At 37.2% G+C, this 24,472-nt stretch overlaps 1 protein-coding gene across 1 annotated transcript; it reads left to right on the top strand.

Annotated features, from left to right (window-relative positions):
• Positions 1-705: 705 nt before the first annotated feature.
• Positions 706-21,641, top strand: NUP107 (nucleoporin 107). Its single transcript, XM_068190174.1, has 27 exons — positions 706-866; positions 1,893-1,982; positions 2,715-2,830; positions 3,712-3,847; positions 4,379-4,482; positions 4,974-5,101; positions 5,434-5,482; positions 6,640-6,711; positions 7,192-7,280; positions 8,044-8,122; positions 9,047-9,160; positions 10,041-10,131; positions 11,254-11,330; positions 11,875-11,934; positions 12,283-12,428; positions 12,541-12,589; positions 13,680-13,749; positions 14,188-14,306; positions 15,983-16,021; positions 16,427-16,577; positions 17,574-17,680; positions 18,595-18,697; positions 18,878-19,038; positions 19,231-19,356; positions 20,015-20,128; positions 20,410-20,577; positions 21,288-21,641. The coding sequence occupies exons 1-27, from the start codon at positions 710-712 to the stop codon at positions 21,393-21,395; spliced, it is 2,823 nt and encodes a 940-aa protein (XP_068046275.1). The 5' UTR covers positions 706-709; the 3' UTR covers positions 21,396-21,641.
• The last annotated feature ends 2,831 nt before the right edge of the window (positions 21,642-24,472 follow it).

A 24,472-nucleotide genomic window follows, 5' to 3' on the forward strand; every position in this document is an offset into this window, starting at 1 on the left:
GGCGGCGGGAAGGCTGAGCCCGGGCCGAGCCGCGCCGGGGCCATGGACAGGTGAGGGCCGGCGGCAGCAGCAGCCCCGACCCGGGGCCGCGCCGGCTGTGAGACGCGCCCCTGCGGCGGGGAGCGGGTGCGCACAGTGCGGGCTGCGAAACGCAGCGGGCCTGCAGCGGCTTCTGGGCGCACCGGCGGGGTTTTGTCAGCCGAGAGCCTCAAGTCTGGCTGTTGCTTCTTGAGTAGATCTTTGGAGTAACCGGGAGCCGTGAGCTGGTCGCGGGGCCGGGCCTTCGCCAGGCCTGCTGAGGCGTGGCCGCGCTGCCTCCACAGCCCTCCTCTGTGGGAGCGGCTCCTCTGCTCCGAGGAACTGGGAATGGTGTTTTCCCTTCGGCAAGACACGTGAGCTTTCCCAGGCTGCGGCGGTTGCGTTATCCGGAGGGAAAAATCGTGTCGTGAAGTCATGCCATTCTTTCAGTTTAATTTTTCAGTTCAAAATTGGAATTTGCTACTGTTGCATCTTTTACTAGCCTTTTTTTAATCTTTTAACAGTAAAATGTTAGTTATGTTGTAGGAAGAGCAAAGTCTGGGTTTTCACGCAAGCCCGTTTCCCTGAGCTAATAAACAGTGCTAGATTTCTGCAGAGGAAGCTGGACATAAGTAGTAAGATTGGAGATGACTTAATGCTTTAAGGTTCCTGGTTGTGGAGTTACTTTGGCATGACAATAAGATCTTGGATGTCCTGCTTGAATTCACTTGCTTGCTTTCTGTCTGTGTTGCTGTTTTGTAGAAATGGTTTTGAAGACATGTCGTCCCCCCATGATCCTGAGATGGTCAGACCTGGACGAAAGCCAGTCTCTCAGAAAAGAGTTTCTAGTATCCTTTTTCCTTTAGAGTATCTAGTATTCCAGTAAAGAATTTTTGTCTTTAACTGCTGTGTTCACCAGGTGTGTATATTTTTAATACTGCTTTGATTTTTCTGGATGTATGAATTCAGGTCGTTATCTACCCAGAGAACTATGTGAGCCGTAGCTGACTCCATTTCTGAGCTTCTGGAAAAGAAGATTAAGTTTCCTTCATTATATCTTAATTTCATGGTTTTATGTTTATTTGCAGGTATTGTAGTATCAGAGTATTATGATGATCCAGTGTATCTTAACTTTCCATCCACTTTCATAGCAAAAGTAGTGCACAGACATGGATTTAAATTTCCATAGAAATTTCCCCCCCTGCTTTTTTACAATAAGGAACCCCCCAACCGTGTGGTTTGACAGCTAAGATAGTGGTATTTTCATGGTTGTGATAGCAAAGGAATCCATCACATTTGCTTGTTCTTATGGGTTTTGCATCTAAAATAAAGCTTGTGAGATACTTGCCCTGATTATATTGTGCCTAAGAATCAACATGTTTGTGAATACTAATAGCACAAGCTACTGAAGCTTTTATACAACTGCTTCTTAGTAAATCATACCTAGAGCACTGAACCTGGTTGCTGACAGTAAGAAGAAAAGTAGAGTAATGGAATGCCTGGAACTGAGAGAGGGGGTGTTTTAAAATATGCTTTCAGACTCAGATTTTCTTGTTATGGTTGATGTAGTATGCAGCAGCTCTTCATGGAGCAGAAGGATTCTCTTTGACCTGAGCCACTGTAAGCAGTCCCAGACCTGTTGTGTTCATATTTGTGAACTTCACTTTGTGGTGTCCCTTCTAACCCTCCAGCTTTTAAAGGTTCGGATGAAACATTTTATGAAACTTTCTGTTTTACTCTGAAAGACAATATGTGTAATTTTCGTAACATTTGAGTTACGACAAAATATTTTTCCTTTCCAAGTAGTCACATTCATTTAGAATAGATCCAAAAGTGTGTTTAGGAGAGTGTTTCTTAACTTGTTTATTAATCAGTTCTTACATCCCTGGATGACACTATTGGAAACATGACGCCCAAAAGCCAATTTCTTTCCCGAACACCTAATTCATTACTTCACCAGCCAGGTAAGACTGCTTGCTTGTTTGCTTACTATTTAGTTAAAGGTTTTGTGTGCTGCTTGCACTTAATAACAATCCATAAGAATGACATGGATGTGCTGCAGTCCAGTGAAGGCCCACAGAGTTGGTTAGTGGGTTAAGTATCTGACATACGAGGAGAGACTGAAAAGAGCTGGGATTGTTTATCCTGGGAAAGAGGTTGGGGGATCTTGTAAATATATGTAAATACTTGATGGAAGGGAGTAAAAAAGAGCCAAGTTTTTGTTTGCCCTGAAAAGTCAAGAGGCAATAGCCACAACAGCATATACAAGGAATTCTGTTTAAACATTTAAAAACACCCCCTTTTTTACTCTAATGGTAGTTGAATGCTAGAACTGGTCGCCCAGATGGTCTATGGAGTCTCTGTCCTTGGAGGTAAATAAAGCTGGACAAAGTCATGAGCAATCTTTTCTAGTTGACACACCTTTGGGCTGCCTAATGCTTTATAGGTTTGGAGACCAATTTCCAAGAAAGAGCGAGTGGAGATGTACTGCTCTTTATGCTCGTGTGTGTTTACAATGAACTCTGGTAATTGAAGGTATGTTGCCTGTTTGGTGCACATATATAACCTGCTTTCAGGCTTCTATCTGCACTTCGTAAGTACTTCAGTCCCTGTTAAAAATTTCTTTTAGAATTTCTGGGTAGAGCAGAGTAGCATTAAATGCTTTTTCTTTTCAGAAAAGCCTCTTTCTCTTTCAGGTACTGCATTACATCGCAGCTCCATGAAGCCATCAGATATGTCTGCCATCCTGGGAGCAGGAGGGAAATCTCCTCTCATTCTACCAACTTCTGGACTTTTTGGCAATCTGTCAATGGTAAGATGGTTAGAGCATCTTTTTCTCTTTTCTCCCTGTGAAACATAAGAAACTCCAGTGTTTCTGTGTTGTTTGCTCCAAAGACAAACTGCAAGTGGTACAAGCTTGCTTGTACTGCTATTGCTGTTTATTGCTGGTGTTAATTATTACTGTGTTGTTCTTTGAGATGATGCAGTGAGGAATAATAGAGGTTTATAAGGACTTTCCAAATACACCATGTGTGTTAAGCAGGTCCTCATAACATCAGTTTGTGACTACAAAAGTCCTGACTGTGCTTGTCTACAAATTCTTCAAAGATAATTGTTTTATGTTAGCAAGTTAAATTTTTGGGATTTTTCTTATTTTAGTATTCCCCAGCATTAGGCTTCACTAGATTGTTGAAGATTAGACTTCAAAGAACAAGCTCTTCTGATGACTTTTTAGATTACATTGATGGTCTTCTACTGCAATGTCTTTGGAAAAACACTGATTGGGAAAGTTATCAGTAGGGACCTCTGAAGTATCTTATCTCCATTTATTTTTAAATTAACTCTAAAGAAGTTAAGGCGTTTTTCTCTAGCTACATTTTAATTCATTCTCCTCTTTAGTTGTTTCCGTGGTTTGATACAGGCCATTTGTTTCTCCATAAATTATCAGCTTCTAGGGCCTAGTTGATCAGTGTATATACAGAGCTCTTAGCACTGTGTCCTGGGGTGACTAAATTTGTCCTAAATCAGGACACACTGGTAACTTTTTAAGGCATAGTTGCACCTTATCTAAAGGTAGTTATTTCACTATTCGTTTTTTAGGTTGCTCTGTTTATTCATAGAAGGGAAAATGTGTAGCTAGGCTTGTAATATCTGAGATTACAATGTATTTTCTTTATATTCTTGTGGTTGCAGTTGGATGAAAGTAGCTGGACAATGGCACTTTCACCTCAGCAGAGAGGAATGTTTGTAAATGCAGACATGTCCAATGTGACAGAAGATGTCACTATGAGTGCTGTGCTGTTGCGTGAGGATGATCCTGGGGAAGCTGGTGAGACAGTTGGAAGTTTTACTAATAATTGATCCCAGTTCTGTCTAGTGGAGTATAAATATATTTGTCCTTTTTAAAAATTTTCTGTATTATTTTGCTGGTATTTCTTAGACAAAAGCAGTCTAGTTTTAGAAGTTCAGAAAATTACTCTGTTCGAGTTTATTGGAATTTTTTGAGTTTGTGCTTTCTGTGGAACCTGTTCTGATGGAACAAATGTGATGCTCTAGTGATGTGGGAAGCAAACTGGATTAGTTTTGTGGAGATACACAAATGTGTTTGCTGTTGAAATTCTTGTAAGTGGTGTTTTTACAACAGAAGTTTTATAGCTGACATTGCCCATAGCTTCTGTAGATCTTACTATCTTAGCTGATAAATACTTCTGACTTCATGAGATAGTTCATATCATCATTGAACTCATTTAAATTTGTAAAAATTAGATGCCATCAGAAGGATGTTTTCATAGTTTAGTGGAAGCTTTTTTACCAAATTGTGCCTCACTAATATGGCTGTTTCTTTTTATATCTGTCCTAGCTACTATGAGCATGTACTCAGACTTTCTGCATTCCTTTCTGAAGCATACATCAACTACCATTTTTGATCTTGTGGACGAGTATGAAAATATTTGTAACAGTCTGGTAAGTAGTTACTTGGTTTTTTATTTACTTTATTTTGCATTCCCTTCCCCAAGCAGTGTTGCTGTGAAGTCACAGTGCTTAACATACATACTTTAAACCTTCCAGCTTACGAGTCACTGAACACTAGCATTGAGTAGCATCTCACTTTCCTCAAACACTGTTTTGGCACAGGAAGACCCATGGTGTAGCTTGCTGAATACTAAAACTGTCATCTGGTTGCTGTTCCACTAAAGTGTTATGTGGCAATTAACATTAGCAGATGTGTAAATTTTTTTATTACTAGGATGGATTAAAATGTACTTATTTCTGTCATATGTAAATAAGTGGAATCATCATATTATTTTATAAATAAAATCATCATTTGAAGAGATGGTAATCAAACCTGTTTGTTGGAAACATTCAGGATAATAAAAAGATTGCTGTAATGGCTTAGGGAAAAAAAAAAAAATGGGCAATATTAACTCTGTATTATACAAATTTATTTCTCTCAGGTGAATATATTAGGGAAAATAGTTTATCGGGCAACTCCTGGACAGCAGAAGTTTTCCAAAACTGCCAGTGTCTTGTGGCTTCTCAAGCAGGAGATGGTAACTTGGAGACTGCTGTCCTCACTTTATAGGTAATTCCTTTGAAAAGCACACTACTACATTTCTGTCTTGAGATTACTTTCTTGCATTAATTTTTTTACGAGTTTATAAATAGGGAGTCAAGCAATTAATCTTAATTAGCTGATTATTAAGTTGTTATTAAGTTAATAAACTGTTTATGGGAGTATGTTCTGATATATATGTCTATTCATTATCGATATACAAAAATGAGAGTTGTAATTTGCAACTTTTAGTATTTTTAAGAACATTTCTGTAAAGTTTTTTAAGCACCTATACATAGGTATTTTGCTAAATTTTCTCAGCTTTTGTTTTAATCTTTAGTGTTTTGCATTTTTATTTCTAGAGACAGAATACAGTCTGCACTGGAAGATGAAACTGCATTTGATATCACTGTAAGCAGGGATTCTTTTGGCTTTTTTTAAGTGATGTAAGAAGCTAAATAAGCAACATATAGGCTAAATGCTTGTGTTTTACTTTTAGAATCTGAGTGGCAGTCACTCAAAATTCAAAAGTGAAGAATTAGACTAATTTTTATCAAGACAATTATTAAATTATTTCATCTATTGTGAAAAGTAGGTCTAAATATTCAGTTCTAAAGAAAGATTGCTTCCTTAAATATCCTGAGTTGGTAGAGATGCACAAGGATCATTGAGTCCTACTCCTGGCTCTGCACAAGGTGACCCTAAATTCACTAGAAATAACTATTTATTTAAAAGCTGCGTCAGTAGCTGTGACATTCCCATAGGTCAGAGATAATTTTGCGTTGCTTAAAAGAAGAATGTGTGGTCTCAAGCTGTCTAGCCTTTGCAGTCCTGATTCCAATTTACCTGAAGAGAAATCCAAATTTTTTGCTGTTCCTGTTAGAGCTGCAGTCATCTCGTCTATGTCAATACAGTGCTTCCAGCCTTTGCTGCCAGAATATGCTTAGGAAAACAAAACAATAAGTGAAGTGACTCTGGCTTTGTAAAATTTATGATTGGAGATCTTTCTTCTCAGTCATAAAACAGCTTCCTCTACAATTCCTGCTGCTAAGTTGTCAGTGTTAAACACTGTTGTGCCAAAGATACCCAGTTTGCTCCTACCTGTGTTTTTAGGAAAACACATCTTCTGTTCTCTTTTTATTGTAAGTCTAATGAAAGCTAAATTAATGCAGGAGATGCAATAGAAGGATCAGGGCTCTGGGGTTAATATTTTTCTTTTTCACACTTTTTAATGTTTTTTGTTTGTGGGGGTTTTTTTTCAATTTAAAGTAACAAATGGGATTTAAGATAATATGCAGGCAGTCAAGGAATCTACTGTGTGAATCTTTCTCTGGTCATGTATTTGTGAATTACACTCTAAGTCTCATTTTTACAGTTTTTTGTGTAAGTGGATGTTAAAGATCAAATAAAGCAATGTATAAGGCATTTATTTTTTAAAAAGAGGGAGGGGTAAGATAGCATACAGAACTTTTAGCAAATTTCTGAATTAGTATGTGTTCAATTTGATATTTCTGGTTTTGTGGAAATTTTCTTTTCCATGAAGTAACTACCAGCTTTTTCTTAAATAGGCTTTAACCGCTAGTGAAAAAACTACTGTAGACAACTTGTTTCAGAAAGATTCACTTGTTCGACAAAGTCAGGTATGATGGAAAGTTTTTAATATGGGAATGAAAATAGACTAAATGCTCGTAACACTAATGCTTTATGCACTTTTTGGGGTTGTTTCTAATGCTTTTTTTTTATACTCACTCAAGTGTGTATTAATTGTATGCATAAAAATGAGGCTTCTTAGTTGCTAAAGATCAGAAAGGTTTTTCAGGCTTTTCTGCAGAGGATGAAAGGCTGAGAGCTGTTCCCATTTGCAGCATCTGTTACTGTTGATGGTAACTGATAAGCTGTTAAGTAGCACTGAATTAAACTGCAGTATCCAGTGAGAAAGAGAGATAAAGTGCCAACCACCTTCATATTGGATACTTAAAATGCAAGTAGAATACTCTTGTGGATCTATCAGCCTTTTGGTTTCTGCTTAGATAACGAGTGGATTCAGAGATGAGAGGATGGCAGTCAAAGTATTATTTGTTACATGTTTGTTGTAAAAATGCAATTTAATTTTATTCCAGCTGGTGGTGGATTGGCTAGAGAGCATTGCTAAGGATGAAATTGGGGACTTCTCCGATAATATTGAGTTTTATGCAAAAACAGTATATTGGTGAGTTAAGACTTTCTTTGGTTATATTTTCCCATCAAGTGTAAGATTCACAGTTAAAGAATCACTCTTCAAAAGAAGTGATCTTTTTAAGTTGTTCATTTCATTCATTTATATTCTTTAAATTCATACATGTAAAATTGAGACTTCTTACCTATCCACTGAAGTAAATCTCAGAAGTCAATTAGTGCCTTTTGGGGGAAAAGATGAAAGGAAAAACCATCAAACCATTTTAATTTAATCTTTGTCTGGCTCTAGTTAAGTTCTTATCACTTTGTGTCATTGACCCTTCACCAGAAGCCATTATTGTCACCTTTATTATCACTGATAGATATAATGGCAGAATGGACCAAAGATTACCTTTCATGCTAGATGCCTAGAGTAAACCTGCTTTTAATGGCCAGTGAATACAGGTTTTTGGAATTACATGTTTATCCTCAGTTAAATTTCTGTCTTAGACTGACTTCATAGTAATGGTAATGGGAAAATGTGCTTATGCAGAAGTCAGTTAATAGTGGAATACACAAATGATTGAAATAACTGATGCTTTTGAACAAAATCAAATATATGTGCATTAATTCTAATGTTGTATTTGTGAAATTTTACATTTTTGTAACAGTAGTAGAGTCCATTGATGTATCAACCAAACCAAGTGTCTGTTCTGTAAAGATACTCTATGTAACAAAATATATCTTTCAATATTTGTCTTACTAAAAGATGCTTGCTAAAAAGGCCATTTTTCTGTAAAACATTTCACTGCTTTCAGGGATAACACACTACACACCCTGAAGCAGCGACAGTCAAGTACATACATGGGAAGTTCTCGTCCTCTGGTAACAGAGTTGGTAAGTATTATATAAAAATAAGGCTTGGCTTCAAAATGGGCTAGAGAAATATGCTATCTTCACAGATTGCCACCAATTCTTACATAGTTGTGCTATCTAAAAGTTGTTGTATCTAAAAATTGCTACAGAAATTGTGAGGCAGAGCACCTCAAAAATTCTTTCATGGATCACTGTGGACTTGTGTTTTCTTTCAGCAATCACTTCCATACTCCCACCCCCCACACAAGTACTACTTGTGATCTATTTGGTGAAGTAATGGCTTTATTATGACTGAAACCATCTCATGTTCCTAACCAGAAAAGCTTATAAAACTTTGGGGAGCCCTTGCAGAAAAGGGAATGCTGTGTTCATGCAGTAACTAGTACAATAAAAACAAGTCCTAGTGCAATACTTTGAGAGCTCTATAATGAATGCTAATAGGGGAGAAGGAAAGAAAGGACTGTCCGTAAAAACAAGGTGATGAGCTGCCTCAGTGACAGCAAAGCAGCCATAGAAGATTAATTCAACTGGGGAGTGATCTGAGGTATTGATTTGCTTTAGAAAATCTCTTTGGATTACATAGATGCAAGTGCAGCTGTTGTGAAAAACCTTCTCAGATAGAAGGTGGAGGAGGACAGTCTGGTAGGCAGATAGAAGGGCGAAGGATGTTTGAAGATGAGAAGAGCTGGAAAATAAGAAATTTGGGGCAAATAAAAAGGCAGCAGAGTAAATTAATTGCATTGACTCCTTCTGATAGGAACAGTGACAGAAGAGGAATAAAAGAAATTAGGGGAAAAACAGAAGTATCATGTTCAGTATTACATGGGTTGTATGGTTTGTTGTACCCACATGAAAAAATGACTCCAAATTATGAAACGGGGCAGGACGTTAATGGAAGAGACATACAGATATTGTGTAGATGAGTGATGACTTCTTTGCTTGCAGGATCCAGATGCTCCTATTCGACAGAAACTGCCACTTGATGATTTGGACCAAGAAGACGATGCAAGATTGTTGAAGTATCTCTTCACTCTCATCAGAGCAGGAATGACAGATGAGGTAGCGTAGGTTTTAATTAAGTAAACATAAGTATCTTACTGTTAAAGCAAATAAGCTGTGTACTAAAATGTCTGTTTAAATTTGGCTTGTTGTGATTCAGTTTTCAATTTGTTGTCAATACTGACTACCAAATTAACATTTTAATCAAACTTGGTTCTAGTTAAGTAATTTTGGGTGTTGTAGAATAGATGTTAAGGAAAAAATGTAGTTTTGGGTGTTTGGGTTGTTTGATGATATTTTTTCACTGTTGTGTTTTGATACTAAATACCACCAAGACAAACACACAGAATGCTTTAAAAAGCTTCCTAATTGTGTTTCTAATCATGAATGATATTTGAGTAATGGGGAGGAAAGGGGATTTGAGATTCTTGTGCCAAAGACTTTAACTGAGGACTATGAGTACTTGCTCATACTCTGTTCCAATATGGTGCACATCTATTCATTTTCTGATGGGATGGGGACATGAGCATATTGCTTCAGGGCAGTATGAGTAGAGATTTGCAGCTTCAGTTGCGATTGGGAAGGCTAAGTGAACTGGGAAAGTGGATGACTGTATGAAGACAGCAATTAAACATCTAAGCAAAAGGGCTACGCTTTACACTAATCTTACCAGAATGATGCATAACAGCTGTTTAGCTAACAAAGCTAAATTGTAGCACATTTCTTATGTTGCTGTAAATACTGACTGAAAGTGGAAAAACTATGACATTTGCATTGAAATCTTTCAGTTGTTTTGAGTTTAAGATCCTCTGTGCTTATTTTTCACATAGTAGAATCTCTACACAAATTAACTGTTTTAGTAATATTCACATTCTTAAAGAAGAAGCTGGAGGTTTTCCTACCTTGAAGCGTGTTGCTGAGAAAATGCATTATTTTTCAGGCACAGCGCTTATGCAAACGATGTGGTCAGGCCTGGAGAGCTGCAACTTTGGAAGGCTGGAAATTGTATCATGATCCTAACATAAATGGAGGTATCTGCTCCAAAGTGCATTTTTGAGACAGATATAAAAATACTAAGACCTCATAGTATCTGTTTGTGGCACAGACAAATAGCTCTTTATTTTCACCTGATGAACCTTTTTTGGTATCTGGAATATTTTTCCATGTCTGTTGAATATGTAAAAACTAACATGAAATTGTTTTAGTTGAAGGTGAGTTAATTGAATCCATCTACACATGCTAAAGCCACTGTCTTTCTTTAAGTCAGATATAATCACTAGAAAATAGATGTCTCAGAGTTCTGTACAGATCTGCTCCACCTCCATATTTGGGTCTAGCACACGTTTTGTTGCTTATAGATTCAAATTGGACTATATACCCAGGTTCAGAAAGGTGTAGTAGGACAAGAGTTCAGCAAATGTAAATGCAGGAGAAAGAGATACTTTTAAAATATTTGAAAATTGTAAAGTACCTTTCTCCTTGGTTCCTTGCACATGGTTCCCCATTTATAACGTAGTACATTGCTTCTCTCTGTGTTCAAGTACATTGCAGGATTTAGCAAGGAATGTAAGAATGAGTCTAAGTGTTGTTTATAGCTGGGTGTGGAAGGCTTAATGCTTTCCTCCTTTCAAATCCTGATAGCCTGTTGCTTTTATCTGCATGCCACACCACTGTCCTAGCTTTTTTTTTGAGTACCTACCTAACCCGTTGTTAGATAGGTATAAATGCCCATGCAGATGTGTGCCAGATAGCAGCACTGAAGCAGTGATATTTTTAAGAAGCTTTAAGATACAAAAATGCTCTTTTTCCCATTAACCTTGTTTTTTTCCAAATGTAGACACTGTAGATATGTTACAGCCAAAAACATTAGTTTTTTAAAAGCTAGATAGCAGCCATATTTTTAAATTACGGTAACTTATAGATGCAAATTCACAAAACTAGCCAGAAAAGCCACCTTGCAGTCCAGGTAAAAGCATCAAAATGCTTTAGGAAGAGTTCTAAAGGGATCGAAATTGGGCTATGAAAAGAAAATTGACTTTACTGTTTTGTAAAAGTTACTGGATTCTCTTTTTTTTAATATCACTTTCTCTCTTTTTCCTTTCCCCCTCTTTTTTTTTTTTTTTTTTTTTTTTTTAATTATTCTTTGCATGTAGGAAAAGAGCTGGAGCCTGTTGAAGGCAATCCATACAGGTGCATTTGGAAAATAAGTTGTTGGCGTATGGCTGAAGAGGTAAGACAGTGCTGCTATTTTTTCTATTAATACATAAATTTGAACTTTTCTGAACTCTGAAATGGGGTTTTAATTGAACCTATCCACTCTGTGTTTGCTGCTTAGAGGATTTGCAATTAATGCTTCTAAGAGGACTTCTGAAATACCATATTTATGTATTGTGAGAAATCCACATAATCAGCACCACTTTTTCAGGAAACGTCTGCCTTTCTTTTTCTGGTTGAAAGCAAAACCACTGACACTGACTTTCATCTTGACTTAATTGAATGGGAAAGAGAAAACCTTGCTTTCTTTCCAGGTCAATGTAAATTTTTCAGTTAAGTAACAAGGGGATGCTAGTGAAGGAAAAGAGAGCAAGTGCCTTTTCTTTCTCACTTGCTGTTCTTATTTTGGCTCCTTGTGTATCCTGTGATTTTCCAACGTTACTCAGAATCCGCTAGATGGAACATTTTGCAGTAGATTAATCTGTAATAAAATGTAAAGTAACTAGAAAACTTAAATGCTTTGTAATTTAAAGTTTGGGTGTTTTTACTGTTTATTTTAGGAGCAGTTTAATAGATATGAAAGAGCAATCTATGCAGCCCTGAGTGGAAACCTCAAACAGGTATGTCAAGCCCCCTAGTTAAGCCTTGTTTGGTAGTTGTGCATTTCCTTTCACATATGTGACAATGATATCATCAGAAATAATGCAGTTATTGGTTTCTGTACTTTTAAAGATCAAGTAAACAGAACAATAGCAAACATCGCTGCTCTAGTAGACATGCTGTTTGTAGTACTGACATGTCTTAATTAAATATATGACAGAATTTCAGTCAAGAAAAAGCTGTGGTTTAAGGTGGTGCCTACACTGCTTTGGTGCCTGAAAATCTGGTCCTAAATTATAGTTGCTCTGTTTGGGTTCTGGTGTTTCTCCATCTCTTGATAATTTTTGCTCTGTTTTTTTAATATGTAGCTTCTTCCAGTTTGTGATACCTGGGAAGATACTGTTTGGGCATATTTCAGGGTCATGGTGGACACTCTAGTCGAGCAGGAAATACGAACCTCAGTAGTAACTGCAGAGGAGATGGAAGAGCTCCCTAGAGAATATTTAGAAACAAAGTAAGTTTCAAGTAAAATTATGCCGTAACTACGCTCAGCAAAGCATCCTGTATGAAATCTGTGTGGAATATTCAAGGTAATGTTTGGGTTTTTTTTCTCTCTTGCTTTGAAGCTGGACTTCAGAAAAAGTTTTTGAAGAACTTCAGGCTACAGACAAAAGGGTACGTAATAATTGCAGTGTTTCTCCTCACTGCTTACCATTTTAAATTATTCACTGGGTTCTACTTTTTACTGTACTGTTTAATGAAATGCTCAAATATGCACAATTATTAATTTATTTCATATTTTCTATCCCCAAAATTGTATGATTTCTGAATTCAAATATGTTACTACCTCTTAACAGTGAAAGTGATACGGGTTTTGTGTTGCCCTGCCCTATATTTGCCAAACTAGCTGGGTGTGCTAAAGAAACAGATGACTGTCAAATGTTGTCAGACATACAAAGCAAACAGTGTACATCAACGACTGAACAATTCAATAAAATGTTCAAAATTGATTACATTCCATTTTCTTCCTAGGAGATTTTTATGCATATTTCAGAACAGACCTTTAAAAGCATATTTGCTTAGACTGTGATTCTTTGTTACTTTTAGCACCCAAAATACTCAGTTCATGTAAGATGGGGATACATAACTTAGAGGTTAATTTTGCAGAGATTAAATTGAAGCTACACCTACTTTTACTCGATGGAATGGACACATAGCATTTATCATATTGCTAAGACAAAGACATGCAGACAGCTACAGATACGCTCAGCTGTATTTGCCATTGCAACATAGTACCATCCTCACCATAAAGCAAATTTAGATTTGGATTGCATTTCATGCATTACTGCATTCATGCCTCTGGGGAGAGGGTGGAATTTTTTCCTGAAGTAACTTTCACAGACCTTTTCTTTAAGGATTTATACACATTGTTGCTTCTTCTGTGATTTTTGAAAATATTGTCTGTAACATCATTATCTGTAACATCTCCTCTTCAGAGCAAAAAGCCCTTGGTGTTGGATGTCTTCCATGAAAGTATTAACTGTACAGATCTATATTCCAGTTCTTTCTTTCAGTTTGTCAGTGTTCTTGTAATTAGATGCAGAGGCAGCAAGTGCCTTTTCTCTTGCTCTTTATGAAGAATACCATTTGCAATAGGATAGCTTTTTTCCCCCGAGGAATCTTTGCTTTATTTATAAGTTTGTTTTCTTCATACATTATGCTAGAAGATTTATTCAAAGTTTGAATTTTCTTTTCTTGTCTCCAGAGGGTTATAGAGGAGAATCAAGAACACTATCATGTGATTCAGAAATTCATTATACTTGGAGATGTGGATGGTAAGCATTTCTCTTAAGTGATTTTTTTTTTATTGTCAGCTGACTACGTTATTTTGAGGGAACTTTCCAGAATTTCCCATATGAACAGATTTTCAGAAGCACACAGTAGGCAAGCTCTGCATTAACGCTATGCTCTAATCAAGAACTGTAGTTTGACCTACAGGGTGTTTTCAAAGAAGTAATGAAATCATGTAAATGTGTCAGGATACATGCCAGACTAGCTGTAACTCCTTCTGAGAAATAATGGAATACATACAGTACCTTTTTAAGCCAAAGAGCTACATCTTTCCAAAATTGTTGCTGTTCTATTTTGTTGGACTTCTGAGACTAAATTACATTTGTTGAATAAATGCATAATTTTGAAATATTTCTTAGGGTTTTTTTTTTTCCTCTTTCTCCATGGTATGGCTAATGCAGACATTTCCTTGGTGGTTATAGGTTTGATGGAAGAAGTCAGCAGGTGGCTTTCCAAGGACAGAAGTGTGCTCCCAGGACACCTACTTCGTTTCATGACACATCTTATTCTGTTTTTCCGCACTTTGGGTATGCAGACTAAGGTCAGTTCCCTTGTACTTGATTTGCTGTCATAGCAGTAGCCAGTCTTTGAAGTAGAAATGCTTGTGTGTGAATACAAGCTACAGCATAGAATGATGGTAAGTTACTGTCAGACTGAGGAGGAGCTGCATGTTTAAATAGTGTATTTGTTGCTCTTGGAGCCTAAAGGAGAACAGAGCATCCTCATCCCTTCGAGCTGAGCTTAAAAATTGGGTTTTGAGGATGGTGGTTTTATTCAGAAGCCCTTTGTTGAGAAGGTCCTGAGTCAAACTTCAGTGTTAGGCTTATTCATAGCAGCCAAGATGTCTTGAATATAACCTGTTCTTCCACAATTGCTGGAGCAGTACCTATTGCTGCTGTAAGCTCATAAGTGCTTCTGCTTGAGGTAATTAGTACCAGCTGAAACTTTCTTATTATCTCCAAGTATAAAGTAAATATAGCCTACTACCTATCTGGCCTATTTATGCTAAATACACAGATGGGTCACATAGCTGTAATTACTCATTTCTGACAATATCACAAGTAATTTGAGGCTCTCCTTTTCTACTGTTTTAAAATTTAGAAGCTGTTATGTATCAAGTAAGTTTCTGAATGTAACCTCTTTTGGGAAAACACAAATGTGTGTTTTCATTAGATGATTTAAATACAGCTCCGAGTTACTGTTTATTCATACCTCCAATCATTGCTTGAATTCCTCGTGGAAATTCGTTCTGAAGTCAGTTAACGTTTAGCTAAATAAAAGGAGTGTATGTGTGTGTATATGTATACTAATATTTGTATGCTATATGTATACTAATTTTTTTATTAGTTTGTGTACATACTAATAAATACTTTTACATACATTTTACTGAGTAGGTCTTTAAGCTAAAGTGCAGCAGAACTAGCCATTAGCATATGTTTGACAGAGGGGACGAAAAAGGTGCGATTTCCTACATGAATGCCATTATGGGAATTTGTAACAGTTGATTTTGCCTTTACAGTTTTAGAGTAGATGAATTTATTGTATGATTACTCGATCAACCCTCAGTAGACTTCATGGGGGAGAGGCAGAAGTGCAAGCTTTTGTATTTACTGTGTATTGATTGTATGCAGTTCATAGAGATGTATGCTTAGATGAGGGTCTTCAATTTACACATATAAAATTAAAATGATAATTCCTGACAACAACAAACACTTGAGTCTTGGCTAAGGCAGTTTCGCGTGTTTGGACTCTAGTGGTTGTTTAGTATAGGATATTCCAGATGAGTCAGGTGATATTTATACCCTGTTACATTATCATTTCCTATAATAAAACAGGGTATCTAGTACACTGCAGTAGTAATCTGGGTACCTGACATTTTTTTAATTGATTTAAAAAATATGGTAAAATGGAAAGATTTTAAATTCCTGTAAAAAGTAAGTTATCCTGTAAATTCCAGATAGACCAAAGACTATATAATCTAGTTGCTGGAAAAAAAAAATCCTTGGAACACTAAATCTTTTAATCAGAAGACATGCTATTTTAATCATGCTCCAGTAGAAACAGTTCTTCCAGTTGAGCCTGTCTGTGTAGATTACTGAAGCAGGAATAGGCAAATAACCTTGTGTCTGTTTTAATAGTGATAGCCTGTCGAGTACCTTTTATTTTATTTTCCATATTATCTGATTTAAAATTGAATTTATATTTGTTTGCAATAAGGAGGAAGTTTCTGTGGCAGTCCTGAAGACCTACATTCAGGTAAGCTTTCAAAAATACTGTTTGTTTTCTCTGATGTGATTTGGATGTAAAGGAGGAAGAAAAGCAGACTTAAAATTACGGGATGATAAGAGCTATGATGCAGCTAATGCTCTGCTCTGAACAGATACATGGAAGCTTGCCTAATTCACAAATTCTCTGTCAGCAGTTCTTAAATAGGAGACAGTTTTATTGATCCTTGTTTAGAGGCTGAGTGGAATCTTCCTGCATCAGAAGACATTAATCAGAAATTTGTTACACATTTTTGGGTTTAGTCAGTACGTGTTTTTACTAAGGAATACAGTATGCATATCTGTTATATATATTTATATATTAGTGGATATGTTCTGTATATTTGCTTCTTACATATTTGCTTCTCATTCTGTGTGCTTGATTCGTACTGTGCAGCGGTTGGTGTCTGAGAAGCACACAGATTTAATAGCATTTTATGTCAGCCACCTGCCCCCAGAGCTCGCTGTGGCTCAGTACGCTTTATTTCTTGAAGATGTTACTGAGAGTGATCAACGCCACCACTGCCTTGAATTAGCAAAAGAAGCAGGTGAGAGACCCTGATGGTCCAATTATCATTTTATATCCTGGGTTATTTTGTCTCTCAGTAGTTTTTGCTCCAAAACCTAGCTATGAATACAATACTCTTTCCATCTCCTATTTTTTTTTCAGGTAAATAAAATTAATTTGCTGATCACTTCTTCAAGTAGGTGTATAGGTGTGTTTTCATTAACTTGGAATTAAACTAAATATCACTGCTTCTGGGTTACGTCCAAACACACCAGGAAGTAAATGTCAGCTGCCTGTCTCAAATATATGTTCTGAAGCTTGACATGGTCATATTATTTCAGAGAACTAATTATAAAAATACATACCTCTTTGTGGATTTAGGAAGGTCATGAGTATCTTAAATTTTTTGTCCAATTCATAGTGCTTTTTCTTAGCCATGGTCGGTTGCTTGCATTAATTGTAAACTTCTTCCAGGCCTGTACATGAAACTAGAAGGGGATTACAATGAAGCAGCACACTGTCCATTGCTTGACAATACCTCTGTGCTACTCTGAATACACAAAGAAGAAGACCTTCAGATTTTGTCTTAACTTCTCTTCAGTCAATTTTCAATCACTTTCTTTTAAACTCAGCTCAGGTTTCAAAAATAACACATCCTCATTAAGCATCTGTAAAAGAACTATTCTGAGCTTTTCCTGGTACATTCCTGTCAAATCATAATCTTACTGTCGTAATTGTAGGAATCAGTGGTCTTAGCAGATATATCTATATGCTGTCTTCAGCACAGATTGAAAAACTTATTAGTTGTCTTATTCTTGTATTTGATATTCTCTGTTACATCAAATCTCATTCTTGTAAAATACCTGCAATAAATGGCATAGCGCAAAAGCTTATGATTTATTCTGACAATGTAGGTTTGAACAGACTGATAAGAATTACCAGTAGTAAGGAATAAGATCAACAGCTGACGTCTGAAATTCAATTTGTGTTAAGTTTGAATTCATGATAGTTCTTACACAGTTCTCCTTTAACCCAGGTCTGGACGTAGCAACCATAACAAAAACTGTTGTTGAAAACATCCGCAAGAAGGATGCTGGGGAGTTCAGCCACCACGACCATGTGCTAGACACAGGCACAACAGAGGTGAGTGCTTCACAGAGCAGATAGTCCAGTTTGCAATCAGCTACGGAGTCTTTGACCGTGCACGAGCCATATTTTTCTTTCAACAATGGTGAAAATTGCCTTGAAAAAGCCTGTGAGGAAAATGCACTTCTCATGTGACCAAGTGAGAATATTGCACAAAAGCTGTAACTCTGTTTCTGCTTCTCCTTGCTCTTTGGGTGTGCTTATCAGCAGCCGTACCTGTATACAAGTCAAGGCCCTTGAAACGACTGCAGCACCCTATGATGTAGGGTGTTATTGTAGCCTCTGTGGTTTATGAGGATTAGTACTTTGGATCTCGGATGTATTTTTTAAGATGCTGAAGTGGCATTTCTAGCTACAGCAGACACTGCTTTTGCTGACAGTTTCCTTGTCACTGTTATTGAGCATCGGTTGGATCAAACTCAGTTCTTTAGGGACAGGAAGGTAATGTTAATAGGCTCTATTCAAAGTACTGTTTAGAAAGCAACTGATTGTTTGCAAATTCGTGGTAATGTTTTTGCTGTTCAGTATAAAGTTTAAGCTCCCTAAGACAAAAAGGTAGTTTATCTAACACAAGAGTTGGAAAACTGGTTGCAGGCTGATGGCACCCTTGGAAGGTTATAGCAAGAACTCCATAAAACATGTTGTTACAGTGTATTTGTATTAAAATTTGAGGAAAACACACCATAATCCATTAAAAATGTTGAGAGATGATCTTAATATCTTGGGAACACTTAGAATTTTTTTTATTATTATTCCAGATGGCAGAGATTTTCTAAGCTTTTGAATAAAGCGATCCTTGTTACTATGTTGTAATGCTTTCCAAACTTGTGTATTTCCCTGACCAGATCTAATGTGTATTACATCAGCTGTGTGCTTAAAATGGTGGTGAATCTCTGTGTTGGTTTTTACAGGCGGATCAGCTGAAAATAGATGTAATTGACTGGCTCGTATTCGATCCTGCACAGAGGGCAGAAGCACTTAAGCAAAGCAATGCAATCATGAGGAAGTTCTTGGGTACTAAGCTTCACAAATATTGTAGACGTATTTTTAAATGTTGGTTTTGTTCTCATTGGCTCTTGGTACTATATTTGATGTAACTTTGGATCTAGTCTATTAAAAAGCATGGGTTTGCCAGCTTAAGAAGATAAGGTATAGAAATTGCAAAGCTTTGATACCCAGTTCACATTCTCATAGCATCCAAGAAACATGAAGCTGCAAAAGATGTGTTTGTGAAGATTCCCCAAGACTCTATAGCAGAAATATATAACCAGTGGGAAGAACAGGGAATGGATACTCCACTTCCAGCTGAAGATGACAATGCTATCCGGGAACATTTATGTATTCGTGCATATTTGGTGAGTTTCAAATATGTACTATTCCAAGTTACTGTTTTGAAATACTGGTGGCTTTGCCTTGGTGGTGAAACTTTAGCTTTGTCCATTTGATTTAACTTCTGATTCTTTGATTCATTAAACCTGTGCACGTAATGACATTTTGGTTATTAGATGAGTCAAAAATACCCTAACACTGTTTCCAATGCAATCCAGGAAGCCCATGAAACCTTTAATGAATGGTTTAAACACATGAACTCAGCTCCACAGAAGCCGTCTTTGTTACCACAAGCAAGTTTCACTGAAAAAGTGGCCCATGAACATAAAGAAAAGAAGTATGAGGTAGGTGGAAGTCCACCTTATTTACTGTAATCTTTTATGTTCTTGCTTTAGAGGCAGTCTAGTTCAATGAAAGAAAGTAGAAGACTTCTATTTCATATTATTTAAGGACTCTATTATAAATTATTTTTATGTTGAGAAATTATGAAACAACAGAATAATAAAGCAACTGCACAATAAATTCTGTTTTTTTAATGACTTAGCTTTACATAAAATATTGTAATAGTAAATATTATCATGTGTTGATTGTCAGTGTTATTAATAAATGTGAGCACTTGATTTTGCTATTCTATTAATTATTATCACATTTTGTTTTCTAAAAGATGCTGCAGTTTTGTTTTGACTGAAGTTCTTTTTGCAGGTCTGGTCAGTAAAAATATACCCTATTCAGTTAACATAAACATTTGTTTTATAAGCATGGGGAATAGGTTGTTTAAAATTATCTTCCTCTAGTGGCTTTGTTTTTGAACAACCTGTCTGACTCTATGGACAGGGCATTAAGCAAGGATGGAAATAGCTGTTAGCAGCAGACTTTTAAGTTTTAGGCACTGGCTGAAGATTCTAATTTTAATTGGAGCTGCACTGCCTGTTGCAGTGTGTTTTAAAATAGCCTTGGAAATTATCCTGTTCTGCAGCAGTTTATTTTTTGTTTCTTTGCCAGATGGATTATGGCATTTGGAAAGGCCTCTTGGATGCTCTTACAGCTGATGTTAAGGAGAAAATGTACAATGTGTTGCTGTTTGTTGATGGAGGATGGATGGTTGACGTCAGAGAGGTAAAATGAATTCTTATGTCATGACAGACCACAAAGCACAGATCACAAGTAGTTGTACCTTTGTGACATTTAGTTTCATGTGTTCCTGTTTAATTGGCTCTGGCCCTGCTGTGAGCATTTAGAGCTTGCTCCCCTTAGTAACCATGCAGATCACATCTGACAGTCCACTCCAGGCTGCTTAGGCCAGTTTTCTGCCTCTGACAGTACTAATTGCACAGTTATGCTGAGGTGCTATAAAGGTAGATTTTCATAATACTAATGTGTTATTTTGCTCTGGTAAGGATGCCGAGGATGACCCTGAGCGAACGCACCAGATGATCCTGCTGCGAAAGCTGTGTCTGCCAATGATGTGCTTTTTGCTGCACACGGTGCTCCACAGCACAGGGCAGCACCAGGAGTGCCTGCGCCTCGCTGACATGGTCGCCTCGGAGCGCCACAAGCTCTACACGGTGAGCTAGGCAGGGCTGCAACAGCCTGGCTTACATTGAAAGCTCTGTGGGCTGGCTGTGGAAAAAGCTTCTATATAGAGAGGAAGACACCATATGTTCCTTAACATCATAAGTTTCTTGATAGCGTCCCATTCACTGCAGTAGTAAAAGGTTTCCTTGTGTTATGACTTAAGGAATCAAAGAGTTAACTTTGAAATATTGAGGATAATGACTGGTGTTCTGACAACCAGTTCTGAGTACTGCAGTTACTAGTTTTTGGATAGGGGCTATTGAATTTTAACTTCATGATCTTAAAGGTCTTTACCAGCCTAATTTACCAGCCTAATTCCATGATTCTAAGTTTAGGTGTAGAATTGTAATTGATTTCTTTATTTCCGTTGCTTTTCAAACACTATACAAGCACGTTTTGGTTTAGAGTGTTTGGTTTTTACCCATGATCATCTTTGCCTCCAAAAGCCTGAAAAACAACTCGAAAATGAGACAAAGGTGTCTTGAGCCTACATTCAGGTTTTGGATGCTGCTGCTAACCTCCCATGTCTTACTAAATGTTCTTCTGAAATGCCTGATGATCACACTATCTTAAATAGAATTAAATAATCAAATAGAAAAATAGTAACTTAATTAACCATCACTTGCTTTTTTGTATCAGTGCTATTCATTGCAAATAAATATAACTTTATGATGTTTGTTTTTTTATTATTTATTCTCAGGTATTTTCAAAAGAAGAACTCCGAAAGCTTCTACAGAAGCTGAGGGAATCTTCTCTGATACTTCTGGACCAGGATCTTGATCCTTTGGGATATGAAATTCAGTCATAAGTTTTCATGCAGATATTTTCAAAATCTTCTGAGAATGAACATTCTGGTTATTAACAAAAACAAACAAAGGACCCTAACAGAATCATTACTTGGACAAAGTGTTCTCTCTTTTTGTAGGGTGAAAAACCCCCACCTTCAGATTTCAATTTAAACTTGAAAAGGTATGACCAACTTCAGAGCTATTATTTGTTACACAACCTTTTTCATGGTTTTTTTTCCTAATAAAAGTGCTTGAAAAAGAGAAAATGCTTGTTCTAATCTAAAATGTCATTATATAAATTTGGTGATTTTCTGAACGTCCTTAATTTATTTTCTACATGCCAAAAAGACTGCCCATAGACTGAAAACATTACTTAGCAGTAAAATGAGCATGGATACAGGGGGAAGGAAAGTGAGACTGCCAGAAGGTGTATGGAGAAAGTAAGGGAGAAGAAAACAGACACACTGGAGGAAAGGAAAACCAAAAAGCAAAAGTGAGGGTTACTTCCAGCGCTTTGGAAGAGAAGGCAGCCTTGCTTCATGGCTTGTACTGTCCTCCTGTACATGAAGGAGTTGCTAAAATGCTGGTGAAGTCCTGAACCAGAGGAAATATGATCATACGTTGAAACCCCCATTTGAGATTTTGTGGTTTATTTTGAAAGCTTGTTGTTATAAACGCCAATCACTCGTTTTAAAAATTTATAAAAGTTTACTAAAAATAAAATGGAAAAAAATAATACAAGTATAGTAATAAAGATTAAACAATTAGAGTTAGGACAATTAAAGAGACAATAACAGCAAAAAGTTACAGCCCGGGCTGGGTACCTCTCTCTGGACAAAAGTGAGCCAGGAGAAGGACCCTGATAAAAAGAATTCCCTCCTTAAGAGGGGTAACCTGTTGCATACACAAATCACTTCATGAATATGCATATATTTATTTAAAACAAGAAGTTTGTCCGGTACTTGTTGAGGAATTCCTGTTAATCCCAGGTGCCTTGGAGTCTAAGTCGAGTTTGGAGAAGTTCGGTTTTTTGTTGATAAGGAAAGCCATAAATTCCTCTCCTCTGGAAGATTTAGGGGTTTTTGTAATTGTTATCTCTGTGTGAAGAATTCCTTGCTTATCTTCTTCTTCTCTTGAGCAAAACGAATACCACACACACACATATTTTCTATTTTAACTACTAAAGCTTAATTTCAATTACAAAACTACATTTACTATATTATTAAAATGTTACTACAGCATAACTTTCCAACCTAGCATAATACATGTCGTAAATATCTGCGTAGAGCCATACATTCTGCATTTTTCACAATCCTTCCTCTTTCTTTTTATAATTATTTTGGCTCGAGCAATATTTACTGCTTTCTAGTCTTCACTTTTCGTTCATTTTCTTCATAAATCAATCTAGCCTCTTGAAAGGGGTCTTCTATATTATTTTGTTTCTTTAATACCATAATCTTTTGCACCATTTTTGTTGTATCTAATTTTTGATCCATGGTCACTAATTGCATGCCTTGAACTACACTGGTGATGAGTCGAATGAAACAGGGGATCAAACAAGGAAGGAATATTAGACCAGCTGTAGCGCATAACAGGAAGAAGCCTAGCTTTTTCCACCATTCTATTTCCAACACGTTATCTCACCAGCTAGTATTCAGCATTGGTATACAAATTGTCAAGTGAGATTGGTACAGGTTTAGGTGGTGGTGCTGGCTTAGCTTTTTTGTTTATCAATTGCTCTTTTACCAGATCCTGTGCTTTATTCCCAATAGCGTATGTGAAACAAATCCATTTTTCCCCTTTTGGGCATTCACTTCTCGCCCTGTTACCACTTATTCCTAAATTCTCAGTAATCCAGTACTTTTGTCCACTGTGCATGCAGTTTCCTAATCTGGATGGGTTATAACAGTGACTGTTGACATGAGTGTGCGAGATAAAAAAGGAGCCTCGGTGTCTTTCCATATACAGCTTCTGGTAACACCTGTAGCATGGCTTTGTCAATATCCCAAAAGGGAAAAGACAGAAAATGAGTGACAGAAAAAGGAGAGGTCCAGTATGGCTTATACTCCCACCTCCCATGCCTATGGGGTTGCAACCCACAGCAGGTGTATGTGATCTTCTTGGTGGCGATTATAGAGGCCAATCTGGTCTTGCCCTCTCTTCTTTTGTCACTTTCTCTTAGCTAATTTCCAGGCAAATCGTTTTTGACACTCCTTAACGGTGGTCTCCCACTGTTCCTCAGCTATTTCCCATTCAACAGGCACTAATAATTCCCATCCACAAAATAAAGTTATTATTTCAGTTGTTTCGAGCTCTGCTTGGATAGGGGATCTAGTTGACACTCGACACTTCTTGCAATGGGGGCGTCGCTTGTGTGAACTACAATACCAATTATTCCCACAATTCAAACATTTACATTTAACCCAACTAACATGCCCAGTATTTGGGTGAATCAAACAGGGTATATTACGTGGCACTGATTGAGGTTGTAATCCGCCCTCCTCTTTGTATAAATCACAGGCTAAGGCCAAAATACAGGAGTTTTTTTTGTCCAAAACAGTCCTGATCCTCCTGTCTGTGGTGGCAGTATTCCTTCCCAAGGAGGGTACCGGGGGCACCTCAAAGTTTGTCCAGGCAGTATTTGAAACTACTGATGTAACTCGGTCTTACTTCCCAGTTAGGTGTGATCCTGTGTATATTTCTTGGATCATTCAGGTCTTCCCAGTTCATTACCACCCATTCCCCGTTAAAGAGTCAATTTTATATCACCCGGTTCAGATGTTATTGTTCACTCCTTAGGTTCTTCCACAGGTCCTTTGATTCTGCTGGCGTGGATCCACCCTCGTTCTCTGCTCCGCATCGCAGCCTTGGTCGTCAGCAATACCTGAAAAGGACCTTCCCATTGTGGAGTTAAAGATTGTTCTTTCCATGTTTTTACCAACACCCATTCTCCTGGGTGAATATTAGGGATTTTAAAGTCTAAAGGTGTGGTTTGGGGGATTATTCCTTTTAACTTCCAATTTTTAAGAGTTTTTGCAATGGTGGTCACATTTTTTTTAACATTTTCTTCCCCTACCTCATGGGTAGCATTTTCATG

This window comes from Anomalospiza imberbis, chromosome 5, assembly GCF_031753505.1.
Source record: "Anomalospiza imberbis isolate Cuckoo-Finch-1a 21T00152 chromosome 5, ASM3175350v1, whole genome shotgun sequence".
NCBI classification, from domain to species: Eukaryota; Metazoa; Chordata; class Aves; order Passeriformes; family Viduidae; genus Anomalospiza; species Anomalospiza imberbis.

What these genes read in the sequence shown, in the direction of transcription:
- NUP107 (XM_068190174.1), top strand. Translation starts at nt 710, where the DNA reads ATGACAATAAGATCTTGGATGTCCTGCTTGAATTCACTTGCTTGCTTT. An exon ending in AAAATATTTGTAACAGTCTG is followed by an intron (nt 4,483 to 4,973) that starts GTAAGTAGTTAC and finishes TATTTCTCTCAG; the next exon opens with GTGAATATATTAGGGAAAAT. An exon ending in AGCGCCACAAGCTCTACACG is followed by an intron (nt 20,578 to 21,287) that starts GTGAGCTAGGCA and finishes ATTTATTCTCAG; the next exon opens with GTATTTTCAAAAGAAGAACT.